General features: G+C 38.7%; 1 protein-coding gene across 3 annotated transcripts in view; it reads left to right on the forward strand.

Annotated features, from left to right (window-relative positions):
* cdh22 (cadherin 22) overlaps positions 1 to 14,489 on the forward strand; it is a 187,087-nt gene that overhangs the window by 150,036 nt on the left and 22,562 nt on the right. For all 3 annotated transcript variants that reach the window (XM_032513322.1, XM_032513321.1, XM_032513323.1), the window contains one exon: positions 7,741 to 7,862. In XM_032513322.1, the coding sequence (XP_032369213.1) occupies positions 7,741 to 7,862 (122 nt within the window). The remainder of the gene's footprint in view (positions 1 to 7,740; positions 7,863 to 14,489) is intronic.

Consider the following 14,489-nt stretch of genomic DNA (forward strand, 5'->3'; position numbering starts at 1 on the left):
TGTGTGTGTGTGTGTGTGTGTTTTTATTGTTTGACATTGTTCGTCTTGTGGTACTAGTTATCAATAATTGGAATCTAGCTAGCATGTGAACCTAGTCATGTCTACTAGAATTTTGGCCCGATCCCCTTCATTGACCACGCTGCATTTCCACTGGGACCTTCCCGGGGCCGACCGGTAATGCCCCTAGATGCTAGCCTGGGAAACCCCTGACAAACTTCTGGCAAATTTGAGATTTGCTCAACAAGTCAGTTTGGCTAAGAGCCTTTTCAAGCGAATTTCCAATATTTCCAAATCGAGGCACCAACCACAACAAATGAGGCGGGCTTTACACAATGACGATCACCTTTTTATTTACGTTCAACATGACAACCACCGAAGTGCAGCAACCTGTTGATGCCGCCGTCGCTGCTACGTCACCTGGCTGGTTGGTCGAATTGGTTTTAGGACTGCGCCCAGAGGCATTTGTGCGGTGTCTGTTGGTGACGTCCATTTGGAAATGGGCTGTGAATGAATCTTCCCCAGAACCACTCTCACTTACATCTGAGAAGGGTCTGGTTTCAACAAGGCTACCTTGATGCCCCATGTGTGTGGAAACCCGTTGCAATGGTTTATCTGTCCACCAGGAGGAGCAGGGATTATGGAAGCTGAAGGAGTTTACTACTTCTACGCCTGAATACTGATGCTCTTATGATATTTTTAATGTGTATGAGGGAATGTGCTTCCCACACAGAGCATACTTTTAATGATTATTATCATATCAACATGCTGAAGACTTTTGTAAGACAGTGATACAGCTTATTGTTTGTATGCATAATATATACAGTAGGTGGTGAGACTGCTGAAAGAGACAAGCCACTTTAGTTACTGATTATGTCTTCAATTCCTTCAAAGAAAGCTCTTAGAGATGTGTTGTTCAACAGAACTGCATGAAAATAAAAGCAATACGGGTGAGAAATAAATAATATAGAGTAAGAAATAACTGTGACCCTGACACCCAGCTGACTTTATCTGCAGTTAAATCGTATAACAGGCCGGGAATAACCAAACACAAAAAAGAAATACTTGTAAGTATGTTGGTGTTGTATTTATGTAAAGTTATTTGCGTTCTTAACTGCGTGATTTTTAAGGTAGTCTGGGGACTTTCTCCCTGGGATCAAACCTCTAATGCAGGGTATTGAATTGAAATTTAAAGAGGTCCAGTTGCTAACATTTCCTTCCTGTAATGTCTACAGTGTTATATTGTGAAACGTGTCTTCTTGACATCATTGAAGTAAAAAAATCGGGACTGTGCTGATACCTCAGAAGAAGAATGACAAGGTTAACAATTTTGTCTACCATTATGGTCAAAACCTCCCAAATGTACTTGAGCTGTCCTTGTTCATTCAAGAGATCAGGTTTTTAGGGTGACTCTAAACGTCCATCATTGACACAAAACTTAATCATGTGCCATTGTTCGACCACAACAAAGCTCCCCGAGGATTAAGAATCTGGATCAGGTTTGATTGAAACATTAATTTTCCTCTTAAAAAAACTAATATGTTTAGCATTTTCATATAGCGTTTTCAGAGAGCATGTCTCAGTTAGTGTCTAGAAGAGCAATTGGGATTTTATGTATTTGTTTGGGGTCCTATTGTACGTGTAGCGAGATTGTTGTTTGCATTTATTTTGTCCTTCACCTTTTTTTTTTGTCATGGTAATGAATGTAAAGCAGCCGGCATAGCACAGAGAAAACCTATGCATTTAGAAGTATGTTTTGATTACTCCTAGTGTATCAGATGTGTGTATTTCCAGTTGCTAAATCTGCTTAATCTTGATAGTGGAGAAAATTATTTCCCATATTTGTTGGCGGAATATTGTAATGGAATGAGTTACTGTTACTGCATACGGGGATCAGCATCTGAAGTTTGTTTGTTTTCGGTGAAAACTTTGTCTTTTGTAATGGTTTTTTGTGTCTATTTTTCCTTCTTGCATACCATATAATGTGGCTAATACATATGAATATATATTTATACAGATATATTTATCTATTTTTTGTTCAATTATTTATTGTATTCAGAGGGTACTGACATGTTTGTTTGTTTTTTACTCAACAGGCTTTTGCAGCTGTCAAACACATAAGTCAAACTGCTATAAAGAGATTTTGGTTGTACACTGGTGAATCTGTGTAATATTGGCACGATGCTGAAGAAAAATGAACATAATACTTTGTAGTGTCTGTGCCTATGTGGCAGGGCCTCCGGCTCAATAAAGAGACCAGAAGCAGACACTGTTGAGTACATCTCTATCCTCAATTTCCCCTCTTGACAAAAGTGACATTTTAAACCAAACTGTTCCCTCCAGCCAAAAAAAGATGAGCCATTTGGTCACAAAGAGCATGAGACTACTGAAAGGCCTAAACCCACACACACACACAGTAGCACACACAAGCATGCAAAGACATACACACACACTCTCATATCCTCTATCTCTCTTCCCTGTAGTTATGTCAGTATAATGCAATGCTAGAGCGATCTACTCTCTGTCATTCTGAAAGATTCGCAACAGCTGGTGAGTGGCGTACAGATGCAGAGCATGCCAATAATCTGTTGAAATCCTTTTATTCTTCTTCTCTATCTGAAGACAGATTTAGAACGGCGCTACTTGGTCCAGATGAATGAACCTGTCTCACTGAATAACTCTTTTTTTTCCCCATGGAGGGAGTTTTGGGTGGGTAGAGGCGGGGCATTCTCATATTGTTACATCTGTTTTCAATTCTGGGAATTGAAATGTAAAATGTGTAACATCTGATGATTGCTGGTTTTCATTCTGGCACAGCAGGGACAGCTACATTATGTGAAGAAGAAATTAGAAGAGAGGAGCTATCTAGCACTGGTGGAGCTCTCTGCTTTCTGCCAGAGCAGCAAGAACATAAATGCACAGCCAATTAAAGCCCTGGATTGATATGTGGATTATGCATTAGTTGAGACCAGCATTCACATTAGCTGCTGTGCCACTGCTGGGCAGAACTGTGTGGTAAGATAGAGAGAGAGAGAGAGAGAGAGCTTGAGAATTTTCCCGCAAAAGTCAGTTGATAATAGGTTATCTGGCTGTCTCTGGTGGTCTTTTTCTGGCCCGTAGACACACTGTGTCCCTGAGTTCACCCGCAGGTTTCTTACTTTTTAAAGCCTGATGTTTACCCTTGACATCATCTTGAGATAAGGTTGCTGGAGCAAGAAAACCCAAATGTGGGCAGCAAAGAGGAAACTGGGTGGAGCTGAGGTGGGGAATGAAAGCAGCAATTACCACGGCTGAGTGTGGAGGAGATTTGTCAATTAAAGCAAACACGCCTCTAAACATGTCACCCTTTAAGCCGTAATGTCCTCTTTATGGAACAGTAATTTCTGTGTAGACATAAATTAGAGGTAAAGTAAATATTGTGACCCAAAAGAATAGAAGACTTACTTTGTAGAGGGAAGTTGAGGGTATTTTTCGAGGACCTTTGTCCTGTCTTCAGGGCCAGTAGAAGACCAAGTGATAATTAGGCGTTATTTCCAAAAGTGTGTAAGTTGTTTATTGAAATACATATTGGCATATTGACAAAAACAGAGGTATTGTGAGGTCTACCAACAGGCAATGTATACCCATAATATTTCCCTAAAATTAACAGAGTAGTTTCCAAAATGTATCCGTGCCTCTGGGATAAGGATAGCAGATCAAAAAAATGCTTTTTTGTATGAGGTCTTATTGGATGAACTCTCTGTGTCTGTTTGGGCATTTATCACAGCCTCAAAATAAAAATTGTAGCAAACGCTACTTTTTACAAAGGTAGCCTCCAGTTGGATTGAGTAGACTCCCGGTGAGTTTTTGAGACTTTCACTAAATAGCAATAGTTAGTTACTAGTAATAATTACTGTCTATTCATTTAAATTCCACATGCTAACCTCAACAATCAGCCAAACTGCATAACATTCTGCATTCAGGCTGTTCCTGAATGTTAGAAAGACAATCATGCATTTACGTAGGCCTATTACATTTTTGGTTGAGTTTCCTATGCAGTAGGCTTACATTATGAAAAGATCCTGGCGACACAGATTCACATAACCAAATTAACCTCGCTGTGACTGCCTGCACAAGGCGAGAGTGCAAAAGGACTCTGCTCTGCTCACAGTGACATGTTGAATGTCATCATAGGCGCCGATTTAAGTTTTCCTCCATGGGTGCTCCCGGAAGCACGTCCTTAAAAATAAAAATAAAAATAAAAAAAGTAATTTTTTGTATTTTGGCCGACACAACGACACGCACCTATTAACTCAATAGTAAAGCCATAAAGTAGGCTATCTTTCAACTCAGGACGGCACCACGTCACAAATACAGATAGGATTGGAGATGAGAAGTTTAACTGACACGTAACCGTGCTCAGCTTCGTGGAAAATTAAGAACCGATGCCACATCTTGTCGATGCAGCATTAGGTTTTACTTTTTTAATAACAAATCTGTCCATTTTATTCTCACACTGATTATTTAATGAACATTCACCTACTGTATAGTGAAGCGAAGAAGGAGGGGTCACCAAAGAGGCGTTGTCATCTGAGAGACGCTGTGATTGGTGGATAGGATATGACGCAGGGGACTAACAGCAACATAACCAATCATACTATGACAGACGCTCCACTTACCACCAACTGCAGTGTTTAATTTTAAATGGCTGTAGCCTACTGGTAGTCTGGCACATTTGGGTGCTCAGTATTTTCCGTGGGTGCTAGAGCTTCGGAGCACCCACTGGGATCAAAGCCTTTACATAATGCCAGTTCTTCCAGCTTCCAATTCTTCCAGCTGATGATTCCTCTCTCCATCACACTTTTTGAGCTTTTTGGCGTGGTCAAAAGGTCACATGGTGACGTGACCTGCCCTGGCCCGGACCTGCCTCGTGCTAAAATTACGACGTTTATATTACGTCATTATGTAAGAAAGCCTGCCTTGGACAAAAAACAAATCGCAGGTAACGCAGTAAGGCCCTTTGATTAGAACTGTAAACTAATCACTGTTTTGGAAATTGTAATCCCCTCGTTACTGTGGAAAGTAATAATATTACTTTAATATATTATGAAGTAATGTGTTACTGTCCAACACTGCCTACCGGTGCTAATTTAGTTTCCACATGTATACACATCAGTTATTTCGCAAAGTGTAGGTACTCACACTGAAGAGTGAGTTTACTTAATTACACTTAACTATCTGCATATATTTACATAATTACAACAATTTAAATTCATTCATTGGAGCTGTTTTTATTGCAAGAATGTTTGTGTGTTTTTTCATCATTGGATCACTTTCAGTAGCTGCATGTTGTTTCATTTTCTGTAGGGTACATTAACGTGGTGGTGGCAGCTGTGTATACTGATTTATTCATGAGCTACGTACTCTAATTAACCAAGATATCCAAAACACTTGAAGCAACCAGATTCCTCATTTAAAACAGAGATAATGCTCTCTCTCTCTCTCTCTCTCTCTTAATCTCTCTAACTCACCTCTTACACACAAGCACACACTCGGGGCCACAGGCTCCCTTCTCTACTGTACATAGTGTCTTATGAGTAAAATGGAAACTCCAACAGACATAATCATATGGTTACGAGTGAGAATTGAGATTCAAGGAGAAGTCAAGTTAATTTGAAGTGGGTTTTGATTGTACTAATTATATAATCTTCCCCACTCCCACATTTACATTCTGGCCCATTAAGAAAAATGTCTTGAGCATTGTGCACTGTGGTGTTAATCCTTGTGTGTTATCTAGTTGAAAATGGCACAAGAAACAAAATTACAACACTACATTGCAATTGTGTCGTTATTATCGTGCTGAGGTGTGCCTCTTGCACTCAGGCTATTAAACAGCTATATACTGTTGTATCATTATAAGAGAGTGAGGACCTAGAGAGAAAAACGTCATTTCTGGTTCCATTTGTTATGTCACTCACTGGAGCCATAAAGTGTTATTTAGGTAATGGGTGCAATTTGAGGAGACATTAGATTAAAACCTTTCAGCACTTAGCCACAATGCCAAACCAACTCTCTGCTTTCTGGTGGGAAATCGCATCCATCTGAGTTTTGTCTTGATCATACTGAAGGCAGACAAGAAGATAGGGTGAGCAGATCCCAACAAACCAAATGTGGTTTAACTTTTGTGTGGGACAATGTAAGACACCTTACCAATGCTGAGAGTAGTGTTCATTTTGCTCATTTTTAATTTAGTCTTAGTTTTATGTCCTTGTTAGTCTTAGTAATATTTTGTCATTCACATATGTTTTTTTGTTAGTCGACTAAAGGTCTCGTCATTTTAATCTAGTTTTACTCAAAAGAGAACTCAAGGTATCTTAGTCAAGTCTTAGTTGACTAAAAGTCTCGTCATTTTAGTCTACTTTTAGTCAAAGCATTTTAGTCTTTTTTTAAATAAATTATTTCAGAGATTATTTCTGGCACCCATTTCAGTCATATAGTGTTTAACACATCTCAACTATTGTTTAAATGTCATAATTACCTGACAAAATACACTTGTTGAATGATTTTTGTTGACTGCAACTTTGTTAAACGCGTCTGGTTTTCTATCGAGCCGGGCTTCCTCCCTCCCTGCCCTTGCCTGGGGCCGGGACGTACGCGCTGTAGCGGCTTCTCCAGCAGGCTGAACCAGGCTTCCCTGGTGAAGAGAGAATGAAGAGATCTTAGTTAACTTAGTTTTTATTTTATGCAAAACCTTTTAGTATTGTCTTTTTTCGTCAACAATAATGCATGTTAATTTAGTCTTTGTCAGCGTTTTTGGACATTGGTGCAGTCTTGTCTTTGTCATGGCAAAAAAGGTTGGTGACAATCACATTTAGTCTTGTCTCGTCTGACAAAATTAACACTAGCTGAGAGGGTCTAAAATGTAATATGTCTATTTAAAAATTTCAATTCCGCCCCTTAGCTTGTAACATCTATATGATTTGCCCTCTGGTTGATTCAATAGCACACAATAGACTATGTAGGTTACATGTTAGGCCTTTAGCATGTGAAGGACTTCACAGATGTATTTTTTAATCCAGGTTTACCAACTCCTATATACAGTAAGCCTAAATAGTAGCTAAAGTGTTCCAGTTATTATGATGTAATGTGGTAGTCTACTTACAATCATGTATTCCCAGTCATCAATAGTTTTCTAGACTTTGTACATTTCTTTGTGGTAGTTTCCTTCCACCTGAATCTGCATAGCTTGTACCTTCAAAGTGCCTCATAATTTTCCTCTTGGGGACGTAGCGTAGCAAAGACGGTGACAGGTTAACTTCCACTTGACCCGAGTGTGCGCAGTTTGATTGACATCAAACACATCTCTGTGCTGACAGCCTTCCCTGCTTTCTTTACAGCCCTTCAATAAAAGCCAGATTTTAGAAAAGTGACAGTCCTCTAGTGTTTAAACTTTTGAAATCTAGAGCGGGACATTGTCTCAAAATTTGGTTGGTGGGACAGGGGATAAAAATGCATAAAGTGGGACACATGGTCACCCTACAAGAAGAGCTTCAAGGGTCTTAGACCTTGTCTACACCGGCATCTTGTGTCAAAATAGGTATGTTAGCAGCAGCTGCCGTCCCCTAATTTATCCAACCACTATACTTACTGTCATTTGTTGTGAATGTTTTTGCAAATGCAGCTGTCATAGAATGTCATGCAAAGACCAATTAAATGTGTCTAGACAGATGTCGTTGATGTGTTTTCTTTCTGTCACTCCTGTAGATAACCACACCATGGCGTCCCACTCAGCAGTGAGTATTCGGATTTTGGATGTCAATGACAATCCTCCTGAACTGGCCACACCATACGAAGCTTCTATATGTGAAGATGCTAAACCAGGCCAGGTAAGAAATTTCCTGAATTGAAGAAAATTTCAATCAGATCATTTCATCATGTCAAATCATCACCTACAGGATTATTAGGAATTACATTTCTCAGGAATGCAATTATCTAATCAACCAATCACATGACATTTGCTTCAATGCATTTAGGGGTGTGATCCTGGTCAAGACAATCTCCTGAACTCCAAACTGAATGTCAGAATGGGAAAGAAAGGTGATTTAAGCAATTTTGAGCGTGAGTGGCACGGTTGTTGGTGGGCCGGTCTGAGTATTTCATAATCTGCTCAGTTACTGGGATTTTCAAGCACAACCATTTCTAGAGTTTACAAAGAATGGTGTGAAAATGGAAAAGCATCCAGTATGCGGCAGTCCTGTGGGCGAAAATGCCTTGTTGATGGTCAGAGGAGAATGGGCCGACTGATTCAAGCTGATAGAAGAGCAACTTTGACTGAAATAACCACTCGTTACAACCAAGGTATGCAGAAAAGCATTTGTGAAGCCACAACACTTGAGGCGGATGGGCTACAACAGCAGAAGACCCCAGCGGGTACCACTCATCTCCACTACAATTAGAAAATAGAGGCTACAATTTGCAAGAGCTCACCAAAATTGGACAGTTGAAGACTGGAAAAATGTTGCCTGGTCTGATGAGTCTCGATTTCTGTTGAGACATTCAGATGGTAGAGTCAGAATTTGGCGTAAACAGAATGAGAACATGGATCCTCATGCCTTGTTACACTGTGCAGGCTGGTGGTGGTTGTGTAATGGTGTGGGGATGTTTTCTTGGCACACTTAGCCCCTTATTGCCAATTGGGCATGGTTTAAATGCCACGGCCCACCTAGCATTGTTTCTGACCATGTCCATCCCTTTATGGCCACCATGTACCATCCTCTGATGGCTACTTCCAGCAGGATAATGCACCATGTCACAAAGCTTGAATCACTTCAAATTGGTTTCTTGAACATGACAATGAGTTCACTGAACAAATGGCCCCCACAGTCACCAGATCTCAACCCAATAGAGCATCTTTGGTTTAGGGTTAGGTGGTGGAACGGTGGCTTCGTGCCCTGGATGTGCATCCCACAAATCTCCATCACTGCGATGCTATCCAATCAATATGGGCCAACATTTCTAAAGATGCTTTCAGCACCTTGGTGAATCAATGCCACGTAGAATTAAGGCAGTTCTGAAGGCTTAAAGGGGGTCAAACACAGTATTAGTATGGTGTTCCTAATAATCCTATAGGTGAGTGTATTTCCACAGTAATGATTTAATCTGGTTGTTTATTAAGTCCAAATGGAGATGGACAAAACTTGATATTTAATATATATTTAGGAGCAACCCATTAAAATTAAATGTTGTGCTGATTGAGTTATTGTAGCTTTACAGATTAATCCTCCATTTCTTTGGTGTTGATTATAATGAAGGCATGAGTTAAGGCACTTAAAAACAGTGTTGTGGCAAAGCAATATTAAATTATAATTATAATAACACCATACGAAGAAGAGAAAAAAGCTTGTTTCAATGCCACAAAGAAACTTACTAGCTGTGTGGGTAATTCAGTTTGTAAGGCAGCACCAAACCTTGTGCACAGCCCACACAATATTCAGCAGACCATATTTATTAATGTACAACACTCAAAGCTAGCTATTGATGAGAAGTGAGCTGAAGTGTACACAGCTGTGGGTAGCATACTGTATTAGAACATCTGTGATTGATTTTTTTCATTATACACATTAGTCACAATAGTACTGTAGGAAGAAGTAGATTAATTTAAACAAGAAATTAATTAACTGAACAATGTATATGTAATATCACAAAAAGGGGAAGTTGCATAACTTCATTTAAATCAATTCAAGCATTGCATCACACATCATGAAAGTAAAAATACACAAAGAAACAATTATTTAATTTAATAATTCTTCTAGATTTAGACATTAACATCAAGTTTCACAGGAGTTATGTATACTATACCGGAATATGAAAGTGATACAGCTTTTTTGTGCTGTGTGATATATTGCAAGAGGCTAATTTACAATAATACATAGCATGTGCAATGATATGTGAAAAGACTGATTAGTAGAAGATTTCAACGATGTGGAACAAGCGGAACACTGACATTGAGTCTGAGCACTTTTAACATACAGACAGGAAGATAAACATGTGCATTGTCATTAAAATGGAAAAGCCATAAACTGGCAACGGACAGAACGGACAGAAAGAAGGGTGTAAAGATTGTAGGTGAGGTAAGATGATAGGTGGAGAAGGAAAGAAAGTTGTCACAAGTAAAGGAAGAATACACCTATACATCCCTATCACAAGTTAACATTGTGATATCTGTGTCAGTGCATTGAGACAACAAAGCAAAATACCATATCATGTCTTTCTATAACTGCCTCATTATTTCCATTCATATGGTTTGGATTGTTTTCAATTGCACAGCATGATTTATTAGACACTTCTGACGAAAGGCAATTTATGAATCCCGACGAATATACATTATATTTTCTCTGGGTTTTGTTTTATGCTGGATGCAAGTCAGTAAGATTAATATTTCACAGATTTCAACATTGCATGTATATCATTTCCAGCTCTGTGGTTGTTTGCTGAACTAACTACAAATGTTGAATGGACTTGGGAAAATCCCATTTGAATGGATACAGCATTTGCATGACTATTTAGCTTGTCAAAAATATTTCTGCATGCCATTTAACAAGCTCTTCAAGAAAGATCATCACTCATTATTTACTTCCTTTAGTACAAAAGCTACAGTCAGAAATATGTAGTATATGTATATGATGCTTCTCTATTTTGTTTTGTTGAACCATGTCACACAAAAAGTGATACAGCTGCAAACATGTGACACAATGAAATGTTGCATCATTATCTAGCCCCAATTTAACAGTGGGAGTCTTGAAAAATCAAAACAAATTCAATCCAGGTCTTTCCACTGATCGCCATTATAAATGGACACAGTCATTAGGGTGTTTTATTCTCCTTACACAGTCAACAGGCTTTGGGCTGAGTTAAACCCAATTATCATTTGCGGAGCACAGGAATAATTAAAAAAGCAAAGCTTTAAAATGGGGCCTCCATGCTGGAAGTTACATTTACATGTGTAATGAGGCTCAGGCTTCTCCTCCCCTTGATCCACAGACTCCTAACCACTTATAGCCCCCCTGTGCCTCTGCAAAGCCGTCCGCCTGCACCATTCTAGAACATTGTCTGGTCTGATCTCCTTCACTCCCACCTCGCTCCCTTTCCCATTTGTAAGCAACCACATTAACCTTCAGCTCCTAATCACACAGAGATGATTAGTATTCCAGCAAAAAGATCATTGCTGGCTCCCAGCATTGTAAAAGAAAAAGGTTTTTAATGCTCTCATTAAAGAGAAATGCAGCAAAATATTTCACACTGTAATTACAAGCCAAAGGAAGGGGTTTCAAAATACATAGGAGAATATGACATTCAGCTTCATTGCCATATCTATCTATCTATCTATCTATCTATCTATCTATCTATCTATCTATCTATCGCTATGTTTTTTTCTATATTTATGACAGTCCAGGAGCCCTCACATGACATGAACATCCGACAATATCTTCTTCGCGATTATTGTATCCCAGTTTTTTGTCTCTTTGTGTAGGTTTTGGGGGAGCTCTGTTGGAGTCTGCTGCCGAGATTGAATGAAAATGTGTTAGCCTGCCCCTGGGTCAAAGCTTTCTTATGCTCATTTTCAGCCTCAGGGATAACCACTGGGGGCATGGGGAAAACAATTTTCTCTTCCATGTTATTTTCAGAATAATATATATTTTTTTAAAACTACTAGTTGTCAGTCACTGCATCTTTACCTTTGAAAAATGGAGTGAGTGGTGTGAAGAAAATGTTTTAGGTCCGTGGATTCATTGGATTCGCCGTGTCTGTGGTGGTGCCGAGAGCTGATGTTTGCAGCATTTCTTTTCTGATTAATGGCAGGGATGGAGCCTTTATATTGTTGGCCTTCCAACTTGTAGAATGAAATGAATGAGAAAATTACATGAATGGATTACTTTATCATATATATATATATATAAATACACACACACACACACACACACACACCTTTCCAGTGAAGCAAGACTAATAAACGTTTAGGGAATGACTTGCAAACAGAAACCAGTTTAATGCTTCTGAATTTCTCTCCATCAACAAGTGAGATTTTGATTTAAAATACACTAAGAAAATCCGAGGTGCTGGCACACTGCCTTCATCTGAAACCCTTTGGGGTAATCGAGTTGTTTGGCAACGGTCCGATCAGCGCAATTTGGCCACATCTGATGTTCAAGGTAGCTCTTGCACAGGTCCAGGGATTTGGAGCAAACAAGATGATGTCACACAGCCTTTATGAAACGCTGCTATTGATAAATTGATGCATGTTTTCCTCTCCTCATTCTACCTTTGTAGCACAGAAGGAGCCTCGGTGCCATCTCTGAAATATCAGCCACACAAACACACATACGTGCAAGCACATGCAAAGATCTTTTAATTTTGTCATTATTTCATTATTTAGGATCAAAATCACATATGTACATTTGACTTTGCAGTAAATATGAGCAGATGTTACACTGTAGATAGGTTGCATGTTTTTAGGTTTGTCATGAGGCAGCATGTGAACAAAGCTGGGCTAGCCCATTATAATTATCTGTTATTGTTTATTACTTCATACAACAGAGTCACATGGTCTTAATTATAACCAACAACAAAGTGTATGAGAGAAGTCAACCTACAATCAATCTGTGTTTCAAATACAAGCCATGTGTAAAGAGAATTGAATGTGCATTTTAAACTATAATAAATAAAGGTAAAGCATATGATAAAACCAACATACTAGCACAGCTTAATATTAACACTTCATAGATGCTAACATTGTCAATAGTTGGATATATCTGTGCATTGTGTTTCCACCCTTGTACAAAGCCATGCTCACTAGCAACTTGGAATAAAGCTAAAAATAGTCAAGAATGTCATTTTAAATCACATCTTCTTATGGGAATGTAGGTATGTTGATTTTTAACAGTAATAGTGACGCTTTTGATGGAAACTACAACTAGAAATAGTACATTTTGTGTCTGTTTCTCCTTGGAACTGACAATTTTGTAGTCAGACATTAAAATTCATCAGTGCTTGCTGTGAAGTGTGAAGTTAGCACTAAGGTTCCCCACATTTGTAAGCTTTTCTTTGGTGTTTTCTTACCTTACAATATAAATTCAAAGGTCAAAATCAAAGGGTTGTATTGAAGCAGAGGGCTGTTGCCGGATATGTTAAAAACACTTTAATGTGTACTGCTTTCCAGGATGCACTCATTTATTCAGTAAAATAAGCTGCCAAAGGAGGAGCCCAGAGGTATAAGCATCAGCCAACATATGTTTGTGTGTAAAATAAGCATCAGTTTAGTTTTAGCTCCCCAGAATGTTGTTAATCAATTTTGAAACGTGGACAAGGCAACAGCTCTAGGCATTATTAAATCCATTTTTCTTTTTCCTGGAATAGACGTCAAACACTGGCAAGCTGCCTTTTTTTGCCTTATCCATATGCCTGTGTGCCCAGAGCCCTTTGCCAACTTCATCTGTCCTCTGAACTAAGAAGATTTATTGCTGCTATGTGCAGCAGGGGTGGGAAAAATAATCAATTCTTAGATGCTTCGGTATGATCTCTAGAAGGATTCAATGCTCAATTCTGATAATAATCAATTATTTAAAAAAAAAAAAAAAAAAAACATAGTGACTGAAAGAGGATAGGCAAATGGACAACAACTTAGAGTTTAGGCAAGAGTGCAGAAAAAAGAAGACATACATAAAATAATTAGGCAAAACACTTAAAGGCTGTTCATCTACTTTATCACATTACATCTGACCACCTCATGTTTCATGTTCTAAGAAGCCAGTTATCCACCTTTAAACATGGCCGAGCCTCTGACGTGGAAGATCACTGTGAGAGAAGGTGACTTTCACAAGCACGTTTAAGGCTTAAGCATGAAATGACTGCAAAACAAAAATCACAGTAGACAAAATATTTCATTAAAACTTGTGTGTGGGAATTACTGTATATGTCAAAATCTAAGATCTAACTCAGATTTATATGTAACCTTTTTAAATCACGCATAGTAATGTATATGAAAAGATTGACGCACCAATAATAGTTTTAGAATCGAATCGTTGGTCTCTAAATCGGAGTAGAATCGTGAAGTGCCCGGAGATTCCCGCCCCTAATGTTCAGTATCCAGCCTGTCTCATCTTAGACCTACTACACTGGCAGAATTAATTAGAGCAAACACAACACCTTTTTTCTATTTTTTAATTAAATCAATTGAGAATCAAATTTTTTTACAGAAGAGCGGTCTTTTAGTTTCATGTTGCCATTACATATCAGCTAAAACCCACTCGTAAGCCATTATGATTATCACTTGATTGATAGCAAGACTTCATTGTGGCTAATTATAGGTAAACAGTCATTTATTGTATACCTGAATCGTTCAATCAAGCTGTCAATGGAACAAGGCATATAACATGTGGTGTTTTCTGTTGGCGGTGGTTTTTTTTTCATTATTATTTTATGATGTGACACAATCTGTGAAAACAGGTCAGCAAGTC

This window comes from Etheostoma spectabile, chromosome 4, assembly GCF_008692095.1.
Source record: "Etheostoma spectabile isolate EspeVRDwgs_2016 chromosome 4, UIUC_Espe_1.0, whole genome shotgun sequence".
NCBI classification, from domain to species: domain Eukaryota; kingdom Metazoa; phylum Chordata; class Actinopteri; order Perciformes; family Percidae; genus Etheostoma; species Etheostoma spectabile.